We start from the raw sequence: 24809 nt of genomic DNA on the forward strand, positions 1-24809 counted from the left end.
ATATTTATATTAATCACTGTGTTCCAGTTTATTGGATTCAATTTAATTGCTCTTACAGTTCACAATTGAGTGGAGAGTTCAAAAAAATGAGCACAGTGAAAATTGCTAGTCAGTCATTTGTGATTAAAACATTTATTCATTTATTCCTTACAGCAAAGTTTATCTTGTTTCTTCTGTACAGCTTTTTAATGGATTCTGTGAATTCCTCTGTCTTCAGAGAGTAAATGATTGGATTCAGCACTGGTGGCAAGACAGTCGTCAGAGACATGTTTACTATCCAGGCGTTCAGTTGAATGGTGGAGCCCATTGCATAGGTGATACATATAGGAAGATAAAACACACTCACCAAGATCAAATGAGAGGTGCAGGTCTTCATGGCTTTGAGGCGCTCAGAGGCTTCTGAAATTTTATATAATGCTCTGGCTATACAGATGTATGTACATGTGATAAAAAGTGCCGGAAACCATAGAATTATAACAGGATGTGTCCAGTTCATCACAGCTCTTGGAGTGTCGTCACCGCATGCCAAAAGGTGTATGGGTCCAAGATCACAGAAATAGCTGTTTACCACAATGGATTTGCAGAATGATACTCTGCTGATAAATATCACAGGTATGAGATTGGCAAATCCTGAAAACATCCATATAATGGCTGTGATCACCAACACTGATTTACTAGTCACAATCTCATTATATCTCAGTGGTAAGCATATAGCAACAAATCTATCATAGGACAGAACTGTGAGAGTGAAAGATTGCATAGTGTTAAAAGCAAAAACAAAAAACGAATTAGTCAAACAGGCCTCGTAGGAGATTAAATGTGATTTAAACAGCAGGGTGTCAATCATCTGAGGAACAAGTGCGGTGCTTCCACACAAGTCAGACACAGCCAAATTAAAAACGACAATGTATTTTGGACTGTGGAGACGGTGGTCAGTGTAAATCACAAACATGACAAAGGCATTTCCTAGTAGACTCACAGCATAAACAAAGCACAAGAAGACATAGTAGTAGTTTGCATGGGAAATACCGGCAAAACCACTTATGAAAAAGAACTCAGGACGAACAATAGTGGCGTTAATGAAGGAGGTTGAATTCAGGGGGCTCATCGCAGGTTTGCTTGCTCCTCGCTGTTTCTCACCCCCTGAAAAACCAGTTCTTCAGGACCTGACAAACAAATATAGGTTAACCGACAGAAATGAATTCCTGAAACACAACAAAGTTCACAACGTGCCGTTTATAAAAGTTTTAGCTAAAGAAACCACAGAAGCTCAGATTTGAATGAAATCAGTGAATGAAAAAGTACATCATACTTTCAATGAACAATTTGTGACTTCATTGAACAGACAAAAATCATGTTACAGTAGGTAACCTGTTTTTGTGTCGGGGGGCTTTCGCTACCTAAGCAGATAGACCTTTTGCCCTGTATGCCCAATGTGTCCCTTTGATTTGATTTTTAAAAAATTAAAATTTTCTATTTTTTTTGTTCCTGTCACTAATGTTCATTCATTCATTTTGGTAAATTAAGTTCTGTACAATACCTAGGTGTCTTAAATAAGTTTTACCTGGATTATTGGACACTTTTGTCACATTGAGCTCCTGACCCTCAAAAGGTCTCTGTAGCACAGCTCTGCAGAAGATTTAACAATTATATTACATACTCCTTACATCTCTACATCTTTTTCTGTTACGTTTGTATCACTGTACCCTTCAGTTTTAATAGAATATGCTGATAGTTTAATCGCAACAGATATCTGTCAGAGAGCTTAATAATGAACAGTATCTATGAATAGTTTTTACACTGAAATATTTTACATTTCTTTCAGGAATCCTCAAAGGGAAAGTTTTTTGATGCAATATATTCTGATAGATTTTTTAAAAGATGGTGAAATTATTTTAGATTCAATTTGCTGTTAGAATAACTTTCATGCGCTTTAAGCTAAGCGGAAAACGGCAGCTATTTGAAAGAAATAAATGAAGGACTACATTAAGGAGTAGCTAGTACTTACCAATAATTTTTTGCAAACTGCACAGATGAATAATGTCAGTACATCCGTTTCTCATTTAGATGACCTCTTTTCATATTAGAAATCGAACGTTCTTCGATGTTTCTTTTTCAGAAGATGTACGTCCTTGATCTTGATGATAGGTCAGTCGGAAACGACTGTGGTGAGGCACAGTGTTCATTGTTGTTCTTATATCCCTGAGTCTTGACACAGAACATTACACCCAAGGGAACAGGACACAAAAGAAATGCCCATGTGATATTAATGCAACATGGTGCGACTGAGAGTTGGTTGGCTAATGGTGGCCATATTTTTGTAGATATGACTTCATCATTGTACATTCAATGAGAGACTGATGACAAGACAGCATGCAAACTTTCAACCTGACTGATCAAGCAATTGAGGAGTTGGAGGTATTTTTATTCATTTTTCTCTTGCAGTGCCACCTATCGGTGAAAGGTCACCAACATTAGCATGCTGCCTCAAATGCAAATATTGCACATGTATGCCTAGTTTCATGATGATGCATTTGATATCCCAATAAGCATAGTCAAAGATGCTTATACTCTTTGAAAACTTTCATATATGAAATAGTGCCCCCTAATAGTCGACTGATCCCAAAATGTACAAGTTCACACCATGTCAAGACGTCAATATATGCATCAAGTTTCATGATGATCAGCAATTGCTAAGCCTGTCAAACAGCTGCTCATGTTTGCCCCCCATCCCGGGCCAGAAGAACCAGCCTTGGAGGACTTCCCTGCTCCCTGATTTTCCAGGGCCTCGTGATACAGCCACAACTGGTCCTCATGCTCTCTCGCTGGTGCCAGGATGTCGCCACACCCCTTCACCTCCAATTGGTTCCTCGCTCCTGCGGCCATGGGCTGCCCCTTAATGCAGAGCCACTTCCACTTTCTTAACCACTTACGTTGTTTTTGTGGGGACTGTCACTGCTCCCCTCTCTGCGGGGGCTCCTCCAAGTGCACCCACTCAGCCAGAGCCTACAGATAGACATCCCCTTGCTTGCTGCTGCTCCTTCCATTCCAGGTCCACCATGGTTTTGCCCCCCTGCACCAGGCTCACTGGTCCACTGTCCACTATTCAGGATTCACATTACCTTGACTATACTTAAGACTAAGCTGATAGTTCATTAGCTGCTGGCCCACCACTGTTTTGTGTCGTACTGGGCCGACCCATCTCCAGGTGCACCAGGGGGTCGTTGTTCCATTTCAATTCAGTTTTATTTGTGTAGTGCGGTTTGCAGAGACCTCACAAGGACGTTTGCAGATCAGTAAGGAAACAGAAACAGAGAAAACACCAAGCCTGAATCCCCAAATACTTTATATGGCCAAAGTACGTGGACACCTGACATCCATCATCTCATGAAATATTATGGGAATTAATTTGGAGTCGGTACACTCCTTGCTGCTCTTACTACTTTGGCTCTTCTGGGATGGCAGTATACTAGATGTTGGAGCATTGCTGCAGGAATTTGCTTGGCAATTGATTGGGCGATTGATTTATGCTTGATTTCAGTCTTATCTCAAATTTTACAGACATTCAAAATAAACTTTTTAATTTACAATCTAAAAATATACAGACTAAATATACAACTTAAGCTTTGAATCAGATTTTTAAAAATAAATAATTAATAAAAAATAAATAGTTTGCTTGTATCATTATTTTTTCAGAAGCAAATATTTAGTAAAATACATATAAATTAAAATCTTAATTCTTTAACCTTTTTTTATTAATACCTATATTTGTCATTTAACTTACTATTTGTTTTACCACAAATCTTGTTTCAATTTATATATTTAGCATACATCTTCTGTTCTAAATGTAATATTTAGCATTTATTTAAATCTAGGTTTTTATCGTAACCAAAATATTACATTTCGCTGAAAGCTTATTTTATAACAAAACTTTGTTAAAAATGTAAATGTAAATGGCGGGCTTTAGTGATGGGATTCTTAATGGTCTTCTAGAAAGGCAGTGAAACTTAATGTTTCAAGGACTATATTCCTCTTTGGCATGGACTATTGAGATTTCCACAGAGGGCATCTGTAATAACCGTTTAACATGTCTGACATGACTAAGCGTTTGTCTACACAGTGTCTGTGAATGCCACTGTGGGTTGCCTTAGCTCCCTTAGGATGTTTACTCCTCAGTACAGTGATCCTCAGTTCTGTCTGCAGCGCCTGCTCGCTTTCTTTTCTACCTTAAAATCAGCAACAATTTTATGCCTAAGAAACCAAGTGAGGTGTTTTATTTGTGCGATCAACTGCTTTAATTGATCTATAAAGCGATTCACAATGAAAAAAAAAGTATAAACTCCTGTTGAAAGAGAGTGGCTCAAATATGTTGTGTATATTTTACCCACCTAATAAAAAGCACAATTTATGCTGTTCTTATTGAACGGCTTGTCATTTATATTGATCACTGTGTTCCAGTTTATTGGATTCAATTTAAGTGCTCTTACAGTTCACAGTTTAGTGGAGCGTTCAATAAAATGATCACAGTCAAATTGCTAGTAGATAATTTGTGATTAAAACATTTATTCATTTGTTCCTTACAACGAAGTGTATAATCTTTCTTCTGTACAGCTTTTTAATGGATTCTGTGAATTCCTCTGTCTTCAGAGAGTAAATGATTGGATTCAGCATTGGTGGCAAGACAGTAGTCAGAGACATGTTTACTATCCAGGCGTTCAGTTGAATGGCAGAGCCCATTGCATAGGTGATACATATAGGAAGATAAAACACACCCACCAAGATCAAATGAGAGGTGCAGGTCTTCATGGCTTTGAGGCGCTCAGAGGCTTCTGAAATTTTAAATAACGCTCTGGCTATACAAATATATGTACCTGTGATAAACAGTACCGGAAACCATAGAATTATAACAGGATGTGTCCAGGTCATCACAGCTCTTGGAGTGTCATCATGGCATGCCAAAAGGTGTATGGGTCCAAAATCACAGAAATAGCTGTTTACCACAATGGATTTGCAGAATGATACTCTGCTGATAAATATCACAGGTAATAGAGTGGCAAATCCTGAAAACATCCATATAATGGCTGTGATCACCAACACTGATTTACTAGTCACAATCTCATTATATCTCAGTGGTAAGCATATAGCAACAAATCTATCATAGGACAGAACTGTGAGAGTGAAAGATTGCATAGTGATGAAAGCAAAAACAAAAAACGAATTAGTCAAACAGGCCCCGTAGGAGATTAAATGTGATTTAAACAGCAAGGTGTCAATCATCTGAGGAACAAGTGCGGTGCTTCCACACAAGTCAGACACAGCCAAATTAAAAACGACAATGTATTTTGGACTGTGGAGACGGTGGTCAGTGTAAATCACAAACATGACAAAGGCATTTCCTAGTAGACTCACAGCATAAACAAAGCACAAGAAGACATAGTAGTAGTTTGCATGGGAAATACCGGCAAAACCACTTATGAAAAAGAACTCAGGACGAACAATAGTGGCGTTAATGAAGGAGGTTGAATTCAGGGGACTCATCGCAGGTTTGTTTGCTCCTCGCTGTTTCTCACCCCCTGAAAAACCAGTTCTTTAGGACCTGACAAACAAATATAGGTTAACCGACAGAAATGAATTCCTGAAACACAACAAAGTTCACAACGTGCCGTTTAAAAATGTTTTAGCTAAAGAAACCACAGAAGCTCAGATTTGAATGAAATCAGTGAATGAAAAAGTACATAATACTTTCAATGAACAATTTGTGACTTCATTGAACAGACAAAAATCATGTTACAGTTGGTAACCTGTTTTTGTGTAGGGGGGCTTTCGCTACCTAAGCAGATAGACCTTTTGCCCTGTATGCCCAATGTGTCCCTTTGATTTGATTTTTAAAAAATTAAAATTTTCTATTTTTTTTGTTCCTGTCACTAATGTTCATTCATTCATTTTGGTAAATTATGTTCTGTACAATACCTAGGTGTCTTAAATAAGTTTTACCTGGATTATTGGACACTTTTGTCACATTGAGCTCCTGACCCTCAAAAGGTCTCTGTAGCACAGCTCTGCAGAAGATTTAACAATCATGTTACATACTCCTTACATCTCTACATCTTTTTCTGTTACGTTTGTATCACCTTACCCTTCAGTTTTCATAGAATATGCTGATAGTTTAATCGCAACAGAAATCTGTCAGAGAGCTTAATGATGAACAGTATCTATGAATAGTTTTTACACTGAAATATTTTACATTTCTTTCAGAAATCCTCAAAGGGAAAGTTTTTTGATGCAATATATTCTGATAGATTTTTTATAAGATCGTGAAATTATTTTAGATTCAATTTGCTGTTAGAATAACTGTCATGCGCTTTAAGCTAAGCAGAAAACGGCAGCTGTTTGAAAGAAATAAACGAAGGACTACTTAAGGAGTAGCTAGTACTTACCAATAATTTTTTGCAAACTGCACAGATGAATAATGTCAGTACATCCGTTTCTCATTTAGATGACCTCTTTTCATATTAGGAATCGAACGTTCTTCGATGTTTCTTTTTCAGAAGATGTACGTCCTTGAACTTGATGATAGGTCAGTCGGAAACGACTGTGGTGAGGCACAGTGTTCATTGTTGTTCTTATATCCCTGAGTCTTGACACAGAACATTACACCCAAGGGAACAGGACACAAAAGAAACGCCCATGTGATATTAATGCAACATGGTGCGACTGAGAGTTGATTGGCTAATGGTGGCCATATTTTTGTAGATATGACTTCATCATTGTACATTCAATGAGAGACTGATGACAAGACAGCATGCAAACTTTCAACCAGACTGATCAAGCAATTGAGGAGTTGGAGGTATTTTTATTCATTTTTCTCTTGCAGTGCCACCTATCGGTGAAAGGTCACCAAATTTAGCATGCTGCCTCAGATGCAAATATTGCACATGTATGCCTAGTTTCATGATGATGCATTTGATATCCCAATAAGCATAGTCAAAGATGCTTATACTCTTTGAAAACTTTCATATATGAAATAGTGCCCCCTAATGGTCGACTGATCCCAAAATGTACAAGTTCACACCATGTCAAGACGTCAATATATGCATCAAGTTTCATTATGATCAGCAATTGCTAAGCCTGTCAAACAGCTGCTCATGTTTGCCCTCCATCCCGGGCCAGATGAACCAGCCTTGGAGGACTTCCCTGCTCCCTGATGTTCCAGGGCCTCGTGATACAGCCACAACTGGTCCTCATGCTCTCTCACTGGTGCCTAGATGGGCCACACCCCTTCAGCTCCAATTGGTTCCTCGCTCCTGCGGCCATGGGCTGCCCCTTAATGCAGAGCCTCTCCCTTTTTCTCCACCACTTACATTGTTCTGGTGGGGACTGTCCCTGCTCCCCTCTCTGCGGGGGCTTCTCCAAGTGCACCCACTCAGCCAGAGCCTACAGATAGACATCCCCTTGCTTGCTGCTGCTCCTTCCAATCCAGGTCCACCATGGTTTTGCCCCCCTGCACCAGGCTCACTGGTCCACTGTCCACTATTCAGGATTCACATTACCTTGACTATACTTAAGAGTAAGCTGATAGTTCATTAGCTGCTGGCCCACCACTGTTTTGTGTCACTGGGCCGACCCATCTCCAGGTTCACCAGGGGGTCGTTGTTCAATTTCACTTCAGTTTCATTTGTGTAGTGCTGTTTGCAGAGACCTCACAAGGACGTTTGCAGATCAGTAAGGAAACAGAAACAGAGAAAACACCAAGCCTGAATCCCCAAATACTTTATATGGCCAAAGTACGTGGACACCTGACATCCATCATCTCATGAAATATTATGGGAATTAATTTGGAGTCGGTACACTCCTTGCTGCTCTTACTACTTTGGCTCTTCTGGGATGGCAGTATACTAGATGTTGGAGCATTGCTGCAGGAAATTGCTACTATTCAGCCAGAAGAGCATTAGTGAGGTCCGGCAATTGATTGGGCGATTGATTTATGCTTGATTTCAGTCTTTTATCTCAAATTTTACAGACATTCAAAATAAACTTTTTAATTTACAATCTAAAAATATACAGACTAAATATACAACTTAAGCTTTGAATCAGATTTTTAAAAATAAATAATTCATAAAAAATAGTTTGCTTGTATCATTATTTTTTCAGAAGCAAATATTTAGTAAAATACATATAAATTAAAATCTTAATTCTTTAACCTTTTTTTTATTAATACCTATATTTGTCATTTAACTTACTATTTGTTTTACCACAAATCTTGTTTCAATTTATATATTTAGCATACATCTTCTGTTCTAAATGTAATATTTAGCATTTATTTAAATCTAGGTTTTTATCGTAACCAAAATATTACATTTCGCTGAAAGCTTATTTTATAACAAAGCTTTGTTAAAAATGTAAATGTAAATGGCGGGCTTTAGTGATGGGGTTCTTAATGGTCTTCTAGAAAGGCAGTGAAACTTAATGTTTCAAGGACTATATTCCTGTTTGGCATGGACTATTGATATTTCCACGGAGGGCATCTGTAATAACCGTTTATCATGTCTAACGTGACTAAGCGTTTGTCTACACAGTGTCTGTGAATGCCACTGTGGGTTGCCTTAGCTCCCTTAGGATGTTTACTCCTCAGTACAGTGATCCTCAGTTCTGTCTGCAGTGCCTGCTGGCTTTCTTTTAAAATCAGCAACCATTTTAGGCCTAAGAAACCAAGTTAGGTGATTTATTTGTGCAATCAACTGCTTTAATTGATTTATAAAGCGATTCGCAATGGAAAAAAAAATATATTTGAGGCTTATATGCTCCTATTGAAAGAGAGTGCTTCAAACATGTTTTTGTATATTTTACCCATTTAAAAAAAGCACTATTTATACTGTACTTCTTGAACTGCTTGATATTTATATTAATCATTGTGTTCCAGTTTATTGGATTCAATTTAATTGCTCTTACAGTTCACAGTTGAGTGGGGAGTTCAAAAAAATTAACAGTCAAAATTGCTAGTCAGTCATTTGTGATTAAAACATTTATTCATTTGTTCCTTACGACGAAGCATATCTTGTTTCTTCTGTACAGCTTTTTAATGGATTCTGTGAATTCCTCTGTCTTCAGAGAGTAAATGATTGGATTCAGCATAGGTGGCAAGACGGTCCCCAGAGATGTATTAATAATCCTGGCGTTCTGGTTAATTCTGGAGCCCATTGCAAAAGTGACGCAAATAGGAAAGTAAAACACACCCACCAAGATCAAATGAGAGGTACATGTCTTCATGGCTTTGAGTCGCTCAGAGGCTTCTGAAATTTTAAATAACGCTCTGGCTATACAAATATATGTACCTGTGATAAAAAGTACCGGAAACCATAGAAGTATAACAGGATGTGTCCAGTTTATCACAGCACTTGGAGTGTTGTCATTGCATGCCAAAAGTTGTATGGGTCCAAGATCACAGAAATAGCTGTTTACCACAATGGATTTGCAGAATGATATTCTGCTGATAAAAATCACAGATAATAGATTGGCAAATCCTGAAAACATCCATATAATGGCTGTGATCACCAACACTGATTTACTAGTCACAATCTCATTATATCTCAGTGGTAAGCATATAGCAACAAATCTATCATAGGACAGAACTGTGAGAGTGAAAGATTGCATAGTGATAAAAGCAAAAACAAAAAACGAATTAGTCAAACAGGCCTCGTAGGAGATTAAATGTGATTTAAACAGCAAGGTGTCAATCATCTGAGGAACAACTGCGGTGCTTCCACACAAGTCAGACACAGCCAAATTAAAAACGACAATGTATTTTGGACTGTGGAGACGGTGGTCGGTGTAAATCACAAACATGACAAAGGCATTTCCTAGTAGACTCAGAGCATAAACAAAGCACAAGAACACATAGTAGTAGTTTGCATGGGAAATACCGGCAAAACCACTTATGAAAAAGAACTCAGGACGAACAATAGTGGCGTTAATGAAGGAGGTTGAATTCAGGGGGCTCATCGCAGGTTTGTTTGCTCCTCACTGTTTCTCACCCCCTGAAAAACCAGTCCTTTAGGACCTGACAAACAAATATGGGTTAACCAACAGAAATGAATTCCTGAAACACAACAAAGTTCACCATGTGCCGTTTATAAAAGTTTTAGATAAAGAAACCACAGAAGCTCAGATTTTAATGAAATCATTGAATGAAAAAGTACATCGTACTTTCAATGAACAATTTGTGACTTCGTAGAACACACAAAAATCATGTTACAGTAGGTAACCTGTTTTTGTGTAGGGGGGCTTTCGCTACCCAAGCAGACCTTTTGCCCTATATGCCCAACGTGTCCCTTTGATTTGATTTTTAAAAAATAAAAATTTCTATTTTTTTTTGTTCCTGTCACTAATGTTCATTCATTCATTTTGGTAAATTATGTTCTGTACAATACCTAGGTGTCTTAAATAAGTTTTACCTGGTGACTTTTGTCACATTGAGCTCCTGACCCTCAAAAGGTCTCTGTAGCACAGCTCTGCAGAAGATTTAACAATCATGTTACATACTCTTTACATATCTACATCTTTTTCTGTTACGTTTGTATCACTCTACCCTTCAGTTTTAATAGAATATGCTGATAGTTTAATCGCTACAGAAATCTGTCAGAGAGCTTAATGATGAACAGTATCTATGAATAGTTTTTACACTGAAATATTTTACATTTCTTTCAGAAATCCCCAAAGGGAAAGTTTTTTGATGCAATATATTCTGAGATTTTTTTAAAACATGGTGAAATTATTTTAGATTCAATTTGCTGTTAGAATAACTGTCATGCGCTTTAAGCTAAGCAGAAAACGGCAGCTCTTTGAAATAAATAAATGAAGGACTACATTAAGGAGTAGCTAGTACTTACCAATAATTTTTTGCAAACTGCACAGACGAATAATGTCAGTACATCCGTTTCTCATTTAGATGACCTCTTTTCATATTAGGAATCGAACGTTCTTCGATGTTTCTTTTTCAGAAGATGTACGTCCTTGATCTTGATGATAGGTCAGTCGGAAACGACTGTGGTGAGGCACAGTGTTCATTGTTGTTCTTATATCCCTCAGTGTTGACAGAACATTACACCCAAGGGACCAGGACACAAAAGAAAAGCCCATGTGATATTAATGCATCATGGTGCAACGATAGCGACAGATTTTGTGTTCCTTGTTTGGGATTATCTATTTATGAATGCTTTGTTTGTTTACATGTTTGGAGCCTTACTCTTAGGACCGGGGCTGTAGCATGACTGTGACTATTTCAGGTTTGTGTATGTAAGCGTGAACTTGAAACATTGTACTGATAATATGTGAAATCGATGTTTATTGGACGTTTATTTCTGAGAGTTAAGTCCTGCATTCAGATCATGAAACACTGGAGAAAAAAATTAATCGAACAGTTACCATGAATAAAATGGGAAAACTTTCTAATTGCAGTTTGAGTACAGAACCAATGATAATAATAATAATAATAATAATAATAATAAATATCACTGCAAGCGATAATTAATGGGGTCGAAGCAGCACGTGATAAATATGACTTTTTAAGCTGAAGTGGCACATGGGGGGGCTAAGAATTTTAGTCTCTGCCCCAAAATTTGACATGGTATTCCCAAGCTCAGAACACATCGTGCATACAAGTTTTAGGATGATCAGCCATTTCTAAGCCTGTCACATGCCGACTGAGTGATGATTGGCTAATGGTGGCCATATTTTTGTAGGTATGACTTCATCATTGTACATTCAATGGGAGACTGATGACAGGACAGCATGCAAACTTTCAACCAGACTGTTCAAGCAATTGAGGAGTTGGAGGCATTTTTGTTTATTTTCCTCTTGCAGTGACACCTATTGTCGAAACGTCACCAAATTTAGCATGCTGCCTCAGATGCAAATATTGCACATGTATGCCTAGTTTCATGATGATGCATTTGGTGAAGCTCAGCCTACCGTCTTAGAATTAGTCGGCAAATACTTGTTCATTATTAATGTAAATTATAAGATATCCCAATAAGCATAGCCAAAGATGCACTCTGAAAACTTTCATATTTGAAATAGTGCCCCCTAATGGTCGACTGATCCCAAAATGTACAAGTTCACACCATGTCAAGAGGTCAATATATGCATCAAGTTTCATTATGATCAGCAATTGCTAAGCCTGTCAAACAGCTGCTCATGTTTGCCCTCCATCCCGGGCCAGATGAACCAGCCTTGGAGGACTTCCCTGCTCCCTGATGTTCCAGGGCCTCGTGATACAGCCACAAATGGTCCTCATGCTCTCTCACTGGTGCCAGGATGTCGTCACACCCCTTCACCTCCAATTGGTTCCTCGCTCCTGCGGCCATGGGCTGCCCCTTAATGCAGAGCCACTTTCACTTTCTTAACCACTTACGTTGTTTTGGTGGGGACTGTCACTGCTCCCCTCTCTGCGGGGGCTCCTCCAAGTGCACCCACTCAGCCAGATCCTGCAGATAGAGATCCCCTTGCTTGCTGCTGCTCCTTCCAATCCAGGTCCACCATGGTTTTGCCCCCCTGCACCAGGCTGACTGGTCCACTGTCCGCTATTCAGTATTCACATTACCTTGACTATACTTAAGAGTAAGCTGATAGTTCATTAGCTGCTGGCCCACCACTGTTTTGTGGCACTGGGCCGACCCATCTCCAGGTGCACCAGGGGGTCGTTGTTCAATTTCACTTCAGTTTTATTTGTGTAGTGCGGTTTGCAGAGACCTCACAAGGACGTTTGCAGATCAGTAAGCAAACAGAAACAGAGAAAACACCAAGCCTGAATCCCCAAATACTTTATATGGCCAAAGTACGTGGACACCTGACATCCATCATCTCATGAAATATTATGGGAATTAATTTGGAGTCAGTACACTCCTTGCTGCTCTTACTACTTCAGCTCTTCTGGGATGGCAGTATACTAGATGATGGAGCATTGCTGCAGGAATTTGCTGCTATTCAGCCAGAAGAGCATTAGTGAGGTCCGGCAATTGATTGGGCGATTGATTTATGCTTGATTTCAGTCTTTTATCTCAAATTTTACAGACATTAAAAATAAACCTTTTAATTTACAAGCTAAAAATATACAGACTAAATATACAACTTAAGCTTTGAATCAGATTTTAAAAAATAAATAATTCATAAAAAATAAATAGTTTGCTTATATCATTATTTTTTCAGAAGCAAATATTTAGTAAAATACATATAGTTAATTAAAATCTTAATTCTTTAACCTTTTTTTATTAATACCTATATTTGTCATTTAACTTACTATTTGTTTTACCACAAATCTTGTTTCAATTTATATATTTAGCATAAATCTTCTGTTCTAAATGTAATATTTAGCGTTTATTTAAATCTAGGTTTTTATCGTAACCAAAATATTACATTTCGCTGAAAGCTTATTTTATAACAAAACTTTGTTAAAAATGTAAATGTAAATGGCGGGCTTTAGTGATGGGGTTCTTAATGGTCTTCTAGAAAGGCAGTGAAACTTAATGTTTCAAGGACTTAATGTTCCTCTTTGGCATTCACTATTGAGATTTCCACAGAGGGCATCTGTAATAACCGTTTATCATGTCTGACGTGACTAAGCGTTTGTCTACACAGTGTCTGTGAATGCCACTGTCGGTTGCCTTAGCTTCCTTAGGATGTTTACTCCTCAGTACAGTGATACTCAGTTCTGTCTGCAGTGCCTGCTGGCTTTCTTTTCTACCTTAAAATCAGAAACAATTTTAGGCCTAAGAAACCAAGTGAGGTGTTTTATTTGTGCAATTAACTGCTTTAATTGATCTATAAAGTGAGTCGCAATGAAAAATAAAACATTTGAGGCTTATATACTCCTATTGAAAGAGAGTGCCTCAAACATGTTTTTCTACATTTTACCCATTTAATAAAAAGCACTATTTATACTGTACTTATTGAACTGCTTGATATTTATATTAATCACTGTGTTCCAGTTTATTGGATTCAATTTAATTGCTCTTACAGTTCACAGTTGAGTGGAGAGTTCAAAATAATGAACAGTCAAAATTGCTAGTCAGTCATTTGTGATTAAAACATTTATTCATTTATTCCTTACAGCAAAGTTTATCTTGTTTCTTCTGTATAGCTTTTTAATGGATTCTGTGAATTCCTCTGTCTTCAGAGAGTAAATGATCGGATTCAGCATTGGTGGCAAGACAGTGGTCAGAGACATATTAACTATCCAGGCGTTTAGTGGTATGGCTGAGCCCATTGCATAGGTGATACATATAGGAAAATAAAACACACTCACCAAGATCAAATGAGAGGTGCAGGTTTTCATGGCTTTGAGGCGCTCAGAAGCATCTGCAATTTTAAATAACGCTCTGGCTATACAGATGTATGTACATGTAATAAATAGTGCCGGAAACCATAGAATTATAATCGAATCTAGCACGTTTATCACAGCACTTGGAGGGTTGTCATCGCATGCCAATAGTGTTAGGGCTCCGTGATCACAGAAAAAGCTGTTTACCACAATGGATTTGCAGAATGATATTCTGTTTATAAAAAGCACAGCTACGAGAATAACCAGTCCTGCAATAATCCATAATATGATTGTGATCACCAACATTGATTTATTAGTCACAATCTCATGGTACCTAAGCGGATGGCATATAGCTACAAATCTATCATAAGACAGAAACATGAGGGTGAAAGACTGCATATTGAGACACCCAAAAACAAAAAACATATTAGTCAAGCAGGCCTCGTAGGAGATTAAATGTGATTTAAACAGCAAGGTGTCAATCATCTGAGGAACAACTGCAGTGCTTCCACACAGGTCAGTCAAAGCCAAATTAAAAACGACAATGTATTTTGGAGTGTGAAGACTGTGGTCTGTGTAAATCACAAACATGACAAAAGCATTTCCTAGTACACTTACAGCATAAACGAAGCATAAGAACACATAGTAGTAGTTCGCGTGTGGAATACCCTCAAAACCACTTATGACAAAGAAATCAGGACGCACAATAGTCGCGTTAATAAAGGAGGTTGAATTCAAGGGGCTCATCGCAGGTTTGTTTACTTCACGCCGTTTCTCACCCCCTGAAAAACCAGTCCTTTTAGACCTGAAAGTAAAGAAATAGGTTATCCTAAAGTAATGAATTCCTGAAACACGACACAGTTTACAATGTGTGCTTCAGAAAATACTCAGCTACAGAATCCACGGAAGCCTAGATTTATTAACAATTGCTCATTATTGAATGAATGTATCTTGTACGTCTCAAACAAGAAAATAAAAAAAATCAAACAAAAGATAACAGTCTAAGGCTTCATTCAATCCATTAATCAGTGACTGAAAAAATATGTTTGAACACCTCTATGTTTTCATACTTTCAATGAGCAATTTGTGACGTTATAGAACACTCAAAATCATGTTACAATCTCCCAAGGACGTTCAGCTTAATCCCTTTGTGCTCCTTTGATTTGATAAAAAAAAATTACAATTTCTATTTTTATTGTTCTTTTCACAAAAGTTAATCAATTAAAATAGATGAGTTTTATTCTGTATAATACCTATGTGTCTTAAAGCAGTTTTACCTGGTTTATTCTACTCTTTTCTCACTTTGAGCACCTGACCCTCAAAAGTTATGTTAGCACATCTCTGCATAACACCTAACAATCATGTTTCATACTCATTACATCTCTACATCTTTTTCTGTTACGTTTGTATCACTGTACCCTTCAGTTTTAATAGAATATTCTGATAGTTTAATCACATAGAGACCTGACAAAGAGAGCTTAATGATGACCAAAATCCCTAAAAAAATTTTACACTAAAATATTTTACTTTATGCATTTTTTTTTTCAGAAATTCTCTAAGGAAAAGTTTTTTGATGCAGTATATATCTAGAATTATTTTAGATTCAGGTTTCATTTAGAATAATTGGCATGCGCTTCAAGCTAAGCAGAAAATGGCAGCTCTTTGAAATAAATAAATGAAGGCTACATTAAGGCGTAGCTAATACTTACCAATATTTTTCGGCAAACTGCACAGACCAAAAAGGTCAATGCATCCGTTTCTCATTTAGGAGATCTCTTTTTCTATTAGGAAAGCAATGTACTTCAATGTTTCTCTTTTAGAAGATGTATGTCCAGGAACTTGATGATACTTCAGTTGGAAAAGACTGTGGTGAGACAAAGCATGCGCTGTGATTCTTATATCCTCTAGTGTTGACACAGAGCAATACACCAAGGGAACAGAACACACAAAAAAAAAAAAAAAAACGCTCATGTGATATGCATGCAACATGACGTCATGATAGAGACTTATTCTGTGCTCCTTGTTTGGGATTATTAATTTATTAATTGCTTTCTTTGTTTGGAGCCTCATTCTCAGGACTGGGCCTATGGCATAACTGTGACTATTTCAGGTTTGTGTATGTTTGCGTGAGCTTGAAATATTGTGTTGTGAAATGTGATTTGGATGTTTATTGGACGTTTATTTTTTGGAGTTACATCCAGCATTCAGATAGTGACACACCAAAAAAAAAAATTAATAGAATAATTACCATTAATAAAATGGGCACGCATTATGGAGTACAGAAACAATTATTATTAATATAACTGCAAGTGGTAATTAATGTGGTCTAAGCAGCATGTGATAATTAGGACTTTTTAAGCTGAAGGGGCACATAGGGTACTAATATTTTTAGTTTCTGCCCCAAGATTTGACATGGTATTCCCAATCGTAGAAGTCAACATGCATACAAGTTTTAGGACGATCATCCATTTATAAGACTGTGTCATGTCGACTGACAGCTGATTGGCTGATGGTGGCCGTATTTTTGTAGATATGTCTTTATCATTATACATTCAATGGGAGACTGATGACAAGACAGCATGCAAAGTTTCAACCAGACTGGTCAAGCAATTGAGGAGTTGGAGGTATTTTTATTCATTTTCCTCTTGCAGTGCCACCTATCGGTGAAAGGTCACCAAAAGTAGAATGCTGCCTCAGATGCAAATCTTGCACGTGTGCCAAGTTTCATGATGATGAATTTGGTGAAGCTCAGCCTAACGGCCTAGGATTAGTTTGCAAAAGCTGGTTCATTATTAATGTAAATTATAAGATATCCCAATAAGCATAGCCTAAGATGCACTCTTTGAAAACTTTCAAATTTGAAATCGTGCCCCCTAATGGTCGACTGATCCCAAAATGTACAAGTTCACACCATGTCAAGAGGTCAATATATGCATCAAGTTTCATGATGATCAGAAATTGCTAAGCCTGTATAATGGCTGCTCATGTTTGCCCCCATCCCGGGCCAGATGAACCAGCCTTGGAGGACTTCCCTGCTCCCTGATGACCCAGGGCCTCGTGATACAGCCACAACTGGTCCTCATGCTCTCTCGCTGGTGCCAGGATGTGGCCACACCCCTTCACCTCCAATTGGTTCCTCGCTCCTGCGGCAATGGACTGTCCCTTAATGCAGAGCCACTCCCTCTTTCTCCACCACTTACGTTTTTCTGGTGGGGACTGTCACTGCTCCCCTCTCTGCGGGGGCTTCTCCAAGTGCACCCACTCAGCCAGAGCCTGCAAATAGACATCCCCTTGCTTGCTGCTGCTCCTTCCAATCCAGGTCCACCATGGTTTTACCCCCCTGCACCAGGCTCACTGGTCCACTGTCCAGTATTCAGCATTCACGTTCCCTTGCCTTGGCCTATACTGAGGAGAAAGCTGATAGTTCTTCAGCTGCTGGCCCGCCACTTTTTCGTGGCACCGGGCAGATTCATCTCAAAGTGCAAGGGGTGGTTGCTCAATTTTAATTTCAATTCAATTTTATTTGTATACTGTTTTCATAGAGACCTCACAAGGACGTTTGCAGATCAGTAAGGCATTAGAAAAAGAGGAAACTGAGGAAACACCAGGCCTGAACACCCAAATCCGCTATATGCCCAAAGTACGTGGACACCTGACATCCATCATCTCATCCAAAAGTATGGGAATTAATATGGAGTCGGTACACGCCTTGCTGCTATAACAACTTCAGCTCTTCTGGGATGGCGGTATACTAGATGTTGGAGCATTGCTGCAGGAATTTGCTACTATTCAGCCAGAAGAGCATTACTGAGGTTCGGCATTGATTGGGCAATTTATGCTCGATATGAGTCTTTTTTTCTCAGATTTAACAGGCATAGAAAATAAAACTTTTAGTTCATATTTTCAGATTGAATTAAAAAATCTCAAAACATACAGAATAAATATACAACTTACGTTTTAAATCATATTTTTGAAAATAAATAATTGTTTTTCATATGCACCGGGTTCCAATTTATTATATTCAAGTTGTTAATTGCTCTTACAGTTCACATTGGAGTGGAGTGTTCAAAATAATGAACACAGTGAAATTTGGTAGTCAGTCATTTGTGATTAAACATTTGTTTTTAATTTATTCCTTACAACAATTTGTATCTTGTTTCTTCTGTACAGCTTTTTAATGGATTCTGTGAATTCCTCTGTCTTCAGAGAGTAAATGATTGGATTCAGCATTGGTGGCAAGACAGTCGCCAGGGACATGTTCACGATCCTGGTGTTCAGTTGAATGGTGGAGCTCATTGCGTCGGTGATGCATATTGGAAGATAAAACACACTCACCAAGATCAAATGAGAGGTGCAGGTCTTCATGGCTTTGAGGCGCTCAGAGGCTTCTGCAATTTTAAATAACGCTCTGGCTATACAAATATATGTACCTGTGATAAAAAGTACTGGAAACCAGAGAATTATAACGGGATGTGTCCAGTTTATCACAGCACTTGGAGGGTTGTCGTCGCATGCCAAAAGTTGTACAGCTCCATGATCACAAAAAAAGCTGTTTATCACAACGGATTTGCAGAATGATATTCTGCTGATAAATATCACAGTTATAAGAATGGCCGTTCCTGCAAAAATCCATATTATGGTTGTGATCACCAACATTGATTTACTAGTCACAATCTCATTGTATCTCAGTGGAAAGCATATCGCAACAAATCTGTCATAGGACAGAACGGTGAGAGTGAAAGACTGCACAGTGATAAAAGCAAATACAAAAAACATATTAGTCAAGCAGGCCCCGTAGGAGATTAAATGTGATTTAAACAGCAAGGTGTCAATCATCTGAGGAACAACTGCGGTGCTTCCACACAAGTCAGACACAGCCAAATTAAAAACGACAATGTATTTTGGACTGTGGAGACGGTGGTCAGTGTAAATCACAAACATGACAAATGCATTTCCTAGTAGACTCAGAGCATAAACAAGGCACAAGAAGACATAGTAGTAGTTTGCATGGGGAATACCAGCAAAACCACTTATGAAAAAGAACTCAGGACGAACAATAGTGGCATTAATGAAGGAGGGTGAATTCAGGGGGCTCATCGCAGGTTTGTTTGCTCCTCACTGTTTCTCACCCCTGAAAAACCAGTTCTTCAGGATCTGAAAATAAAAAATAGGTTAACTTAAAGAAATGAATTCTTGAAAAATGACAAAGTTAACAATGTATGCTTTATCAAATATTCAGCTACAGATAACACAGAAGCTCAGTTTTATTAGTAATTATTTAATCTTGAATTAATGGATTGTGTGTGCCTCAATCAAAAAAATATAAATGAAACAAAAGAAAATTAAAAAATCCCAGGTTTCATTCAATCCATTCTACATTATCATACTTTCAATGAATAATTTGTGACTTCATAGAACACATAACAATCATTTTACAATCTAGGGGGGCCCTTGGGACCTTAGCATCTTCACCTTTATCCTCATGTCCCACTTTGATTTTTTTTTTTTTTTTTTAAACTACAATTTCTATTTTTATTGTTCTTGTCACAAATGTTCATCAATTAAATTAGGTTAATTATATTCTTTACAATAACTATGTGTTTTAAATCAGTTTTACCTGGTTTATTGTACCCTTTTGTCACACTGATCACCAGAACCTCAAAAGGTCACTGTTAACACATCTCTCCATAAAACCTAACAATCACGTTTCATACTCATTACAGCTCTACATCATTTTCTGTTACGTTTGTATCACCCTACCCTTCAGTTATAAAAGAATATGCTGATAGTTTAATCGCAAAAGAAACCCGACAAAGAGCGCTTAATGATGAACAATATCCATAAATAATTTTTACACGGACATATTTTACTTTATGCGTTTTCTTACAGAAATCTTCAAAGGGAAATTTTTTTGATGCAATATATTTTGATCAATTTTTTTAAAAGTAAAATTATTTTAGATTCAGTTTTCAGTTTGAATAATTGCCATGCGATTCAAGCTAAGCAGACAAACGGCAGCTCTTTGAAATAAATAAATGAAGGACGACATTAAGGTGTAGCTAATACTTACCAATAATTTTCGGCAAACTGCACAGACCAAAAATGTCAATGCATCCGTTTCTCATTTAGAAGACCTCTTTTTCTAATAGGAAACCAATGTACTTTGATGTTTCTCTTTTAGAGGATGAATGTCCTTGAACTTGATGGTAGTTCAGTTGAAAAAGACTGGTGAGTCAAAGTGTGCACTGTGATTCTTATATCCTCTAGCGCTGACACAGAGCAATACACCAAGGGAACAGGTCACAAAAGAAATGCCCATGTGATATTAATGCAACATGACGCAACGATAGTACCTGATTTTGTGTTCCTTGTTTGGGTTCATTTATTTATAAATGCTTTGTTTGTTTTTTTTTGTTTGGAGCCTCACGCTTAGAACCTGGGTTGTGGCATAACTGTTAGTATTTCAGATTTGTATATGTATGCGTGAGCTTGAAACATTGTGCCGATAAAATGTTATATGGATGTTTTTTGAACGTTTATTTCAGGGAGTTACATCCTGCATTCAGATCGTGAAACGCTGGAGGAAAAAAATGAATTGAATAGTTACCATGAATAAAATATGCAAACTTTTTCATTGCTGTTTGAGTACAGAACCAATAATAATAATAATAATATCACTGCTTAGCGGTAATTAATGCGGTTCAAACAGCATGTGATAATAAGGACTTTTTAAGCTGATGGGGCACATAAAGTACTAATATTTTTAGTCTCTGCCCCAGAATTTGACATGGTATTCCCAAACTCAGAAGTCAACGTGCATACAAGTTTTAGGATGATCAGCCATTACTAAGCCTGTCACATGCCGACTGAGAGTTGATTGGCTAATGGTGGCCATATTTTTGTAGATATGACTTCATCATTGTACATTCAATGGAAGACTGATAAACTACATAGCATGCAAAGTTTCAACCAGACTGGTCAAGCAATTGAGGAGTTGGTGGCATTTTTGTTTATTTTCCTCTTGCAGTGGCACCTATTGGCGAAAGGTCACCAAAATTAGAATGCTGCCTCAGATGCAAATCTTACACAGGTATGCCCAGTTTCATAATGATGAATTTGGTGAAGCTCAGCCTAACGGCCTAGGATTAGTTTGCAAAAGCTGGTTCATTATTAATGTAAATTATAAGATTTTTCATTAAGCATAGCCTAAGATGCACTCTTTGAAAACTTTCATAGTTGGTATAGTTCCCCCCTAAAGTTCACACCATGTCAGGAGGTCAATATATGCATCCAGTTTCATTATGATCAGCAATTGCTAAGCCTGTCAAATGGCTGCTCATGTTTGCCCCCCAACCCGGGCCAGAAGAACCGGCCTTGGAGGACTTCCCTGCTCCCTGATGACCCAGGGTCTTGTGACACTGCCACAACTGGCCCTCATGCTCTCTCACTGGTGCCTGGATGGGCCACACCCCTTCACCTCCAACTGGATCCAAGGTCCTGCGGCAATGGACCCACTTTCTCCACCACTGATGTTCTTCTGGTGGGGACTGTCACTGCTCCCCTCTCTGTGGGGGCTCATCCAAGTGCACACACTCAGCAAGAGCCTGCAGATAGAGATCCCTTTGCTTGCTGCTGCTCCTTCCAGTTCAGGACCACCATGGATTTATCCCCCTGCACCAGGCTCACTGGTCCACCGTCCACTATTCAGGATTCACATTACCTTGGCTATACTTAAGAGTAAGCTGATAGTTCTTCAGCTCAGTGGCCCACCACTGTTCTGTGCCACTGGGCAGATCCATCTCAAAGTGCAGGCAGCGGTTGCTCAATTTCAATTTCAATTCAATTTAATTTGTATAGTGGTTTTTAGAGACCTCACAAGGACATGTGAAGATCAGTAAGGCAACAGAAATGAAGCAAACAGAAGAAACACCAGGCCTGAATCCCCAAATACTCTATATGCTCATAAGTATGTGTTGTTCTAATTTATTGTATTTAATTAGTTAATAGCTCTTACAATTCAGTTGAGTGCATGGTTTAAAAAATGAACATAGTCAAACTTGTAGTCAGTCATTTATGATAAACACATTTATTTATTCCTTACAGCGATGTGAAACTTGTTTCTTCTGTATCGCTTTTTAATGGATTCTGTGAATTCCTCTGTCTTCAGAGAGTAAATGATTGGATTCAGCATTGGTGGCAAGACAGTTGCCAGGGACATGTTAACTATTCTGGTGTTCAATTGAATGGTGGAGCTCATTGCATAGGTGATACATATAGGAAGATAAAACACACTCACCAAGATCAAATGAGAGGTGCATGTCTTCATGGCTTTGAGGCGCTCAGAGGCTTCTGAAATTTTAAATAATGCTCTGCCTATACAAATATATGTACCTGTGATAAAAAGTACTGGTAACCAGAGAATTATCACAGGATGTGTCCAGTTCATCACAGCACTTGGAGTGTTGTCATTGCATGCCAAAAGGTGTATGGGTCCAGGATCACAGAAATAGCTGTTTATCACAATGGATTTGCAGAATGATATTCTGCTAATGAAAATCACTCCTATGAGAATATCCAGTCCTGCAAAAATCCATAATATGGCTGTAATCACCAACATTGATTTATTAGTCACAATCTCATTATATCTCAGTGGAAAGCATATAGCAACAAATCTATCATAGGACAGAGCAGCAAGAGTGAAAGACTGCACAGAGAGAAACCAAAAAACAAAAAACATGTTAGTCAAGCAGGCCTCGTAGGAGATTAAATGTAATTTAAACAGCAAAGTGTCAATCATCTGAGGAACAAGTGTAGTGCTTCCACACAAGTCAGACACAGCCAAATTAAACACTGCAATGTATTTTGGACTGTGGAGACGGTGGTCAGTGTAAATCACAAACATGATAAAGGTATTTCCTAGTAGACTCAGAGCATAAACGAAGCACAAGAACACATAGTAGTAGTTTGCGTGGGGAATACCGGCAAAACCACTTATGACAAAGAACTCAGGACGCACAATAGTGGCGTTAGTAAAGGAATTTGAATTCAGTGGGCTCATCGCAAGTTTGCTTGCTCCTCACACGGTTTCTCACCCCCTGGAAAAATAGCCTTTTAGGACCTGAAAATAAAAAATAGGTCAGCCTACAGAAAGGAATTCCTGGAACACAACAAAGTTATCAATGTGTGGGTTATAAAATATTTATCTAAAGGGAACCACAGAAGCTCAGATTTATTAATAATTATTAATTTCTTGCATCAATTAATTTTGAGTGTCCCAAACAAAAATAGCAAGACCAAATTCTAAGGCTTCATTCAACCCATTATTCAGTGACTGACAAATACATCATATTTCAATGAACAATTTATGGCTTCATAGAACACTCAGATCTTGTTTCAATAGGTACCATGTTTATGTTTAGGGGTGGTCTCAGTACCGAAGCACTTGTACCTTCTGCTCTATGTGCCCAATGTGTCCCATTGATAGACCCCTTTGTCACATTGATCACCAGACCCTCAAATGGTCTCTGTAGCACAGCTCTGCAGAACAATCATGTTACATACTCATTACATCTCTGCTTCTTTTTCTGTTACGTTTGTATAGTTTAATCGCAACAGAAATCTGTCAAAGAGAGCTTAATGATGAACAGTATCTATGAATAGTTTTTACACTGAAATATTTGACATTATACATTTTCTTTCAGAAATCCTCGAAGGGAAAGTTTTCAAATGCAATATATTTTAATACATTTTTTAAAAGTGAAATTATTTTAGATTCACTTTTCCATTAGAATAATTGCCATGTGCTTCGAGCTAAGCAGAAAAAAGGCAGCTCTTTGAAATTAATGAAGGACTACATTAAGGTGTAGCTCATACTTACCAATAATTTTTTGCAAACTGCACAGACCAAAAATGTCAATGCATCCGTTTCTCATTTAGATTGGGAAACCAATGTCTTTCATTGTTTCTCTTCTAGAATATGTAACTTGATGATAGTTCAGTTGAAAAAGACTGGTGAGTCAGTGTGCACTGTGATTCTTATATCCTCTAGTGTTGACACAGAGCAATACACCAAGGGAACAGAACACAAGAGAAACGCTCATGTGATATTAATGCAACATGACGCAACGATAGTAACTGATTTTGTGTTCCTTGTTTGGGATTATTTATTTATAAATGCTTTGTTTGTTTACATGTTTGGAGCCTCACTTTTAGGACCGGGGTTGTGGCATAACTGTTAATAGTTCAGATTTGTATATATATGCATGAGCTTGAAACATTGTGCAGATAAAATGTTATATGGATGTTTTTTGGACGTTTATTTCTGAGAGTTTAATCCTGCATTCAGATCGTGAAACACTGAAGAAAAAAAATAAATCGAATAGTTACCACGGATAAAATGGGCAAACTTTCTGATTGCTGTTTGATTACAGAACCAATAATAATAATAATAATAATAAATATCACTGCAAGCGGTAATTAATGGGGTCGAAGCAGC

General features: G+C 37.9%; 6 protein-coding genes across 6 annotated transcripts; all 6 read right to left on the reverse strand.

The window, feature by feature from the left end:
• Window positions 1–82: 82 nt before the first annotated feature.
• On the reverse strand, window positions 83–2075 carry LOC118235339 (olfactory receptor 1-like). The gene is made up of 3 exons (XM_035432559.1): window positions 2009–2075; window positions 1565–1629; window positions 83–1166 (listed from the first exon to the last, which is right to left on the reverse strand). Exon 3 carries the CDS (start codon window positions 1106–1108, stop codon window positions 137–139), a length of 972 nt encoding a protein of 323 aa, XP_035288450.1. The 5' UTR covers window positions 1109–1166; window positions 1565–1629; window positions 2009–2075; the 3' UTR covers window positions 83–136.
• A 2491-nt stretch (window positions 2076–4566) lies between these two features.
• Window positions 4567–10618, reverse strand: LOC118236583 (olfactory receptor 1-like). Its single transcript, XM_035435074.1, has 2 exons — window positions 10452–10618; window positions 4567–5596 (listed from the first exon to the last, which is right to left on the reverse strand). The coding sequence occupies exon 2, from the start codon at window positions 5536–5538 to the stop codon at window positions 4567–4569; it is 972 nt and encodes a 323-aa protein (XP_035290965.1). The 5' UTR covers window positions 5539–5596; window positions 10452–10618.
• Window positions 8949–10044, reverse strand: LOC118235346 (olfactory receptor 1-like). Its single transcript, XM_035432571.1, has one exon. The coding sequence runs from the start codon at window positions 9997–9999 to the stop codon at window positions 9028–9030; it is 972 nt and encodes a 323-aa protein (XP_035288462.1). The 5' UTR covers window positions 10000–10044; the 3' UTR covers window positions 8949–9027.
• A 3447-nt stretch (window positions 10619–14065) lies between the features above and the next one.
• Window positions 14066–16218, reverse strand: LOC118235336 (olfactory receptor 51F2-like). Its single transcript, XM_035432554.1, has 2 exons — window positions 16024–16218; window positions 14066–15119 (listed from the first exon to the last, which is right to left on the reverse strand). The coding sequence occupies exon 2, from the start codon at window positions 15059–15061 to the stop codon at window positions 14090–14092; it is 972 nt and encodes a 323-aa protein (XP_035288445.1). The 5' UTR covers window positions 15062–15119; window positions 16024–16218; the 3' UTR covers window positions 14066–14089.
• Window positions 16219–18318: 2100 nt separating this feature from the next.
• LOC118236407 (olfactory receptor 52E4-like) lies at window positions 18319–20677 on the reverse strand. The gene is made up of 2 exons (XM_035434760.1): window positions 20385–20677; window positions 18319–19468 (listed from the first exon to the last, which is right to left on the reverse strand). Exon 2 carries the CDS (start codon window positions 19409–19411, stop codon window positions 18425–18427), a length of 987 nt encoding a protein of 328 aa, XP_035290651.1. The 5' UTR covers window positions 19412–19468; window positions 20385–20677; the 3' UTR covers window positions 18319–18424.
• Window positions 20678–21948: 1271 nt separating this feature from the next.
• Window positions 21949–24306, reverse strand: LOC118236415 (olfactory receptor 1-like). The gene is made up of 3 exons (XM_035434773.1): window positions 24192–24306; window positions 23763–23851; window positions 21949–23432 (listed from the first exon to the last, which is right to left on the reverse strand). Exon 3 carries the CDS (start codon window positions 23370–23372, stop codon window positions 22401–22403), a length of 972 nt encoding a protein of 323 aa, XP_035290664.1. The 5' UTR covers window positions 23373–23432; window positions 23763–23851; window positions 24192–24306; the 3' UTR covers window positions 21949–22400.
• Window positions 24307–24809: the final 503 nt, after the last annotated feature.

Source organism: Anguilla anguilla, chromosome 9 (genome assembly GCF_013347855.1).
Source record: "Anguilla anguilla isolate fAngAng1 chromosome 9, fAngAng1.pri, whole genome shotgun sequence".
Taxonomy (NCBI): domain Eukaryota; kingdom Metazoa; phylum Chordata; class Actinopteri; order Anguilliformes; family Anguillidae; genus Anguilla; species Anguilla anguilla.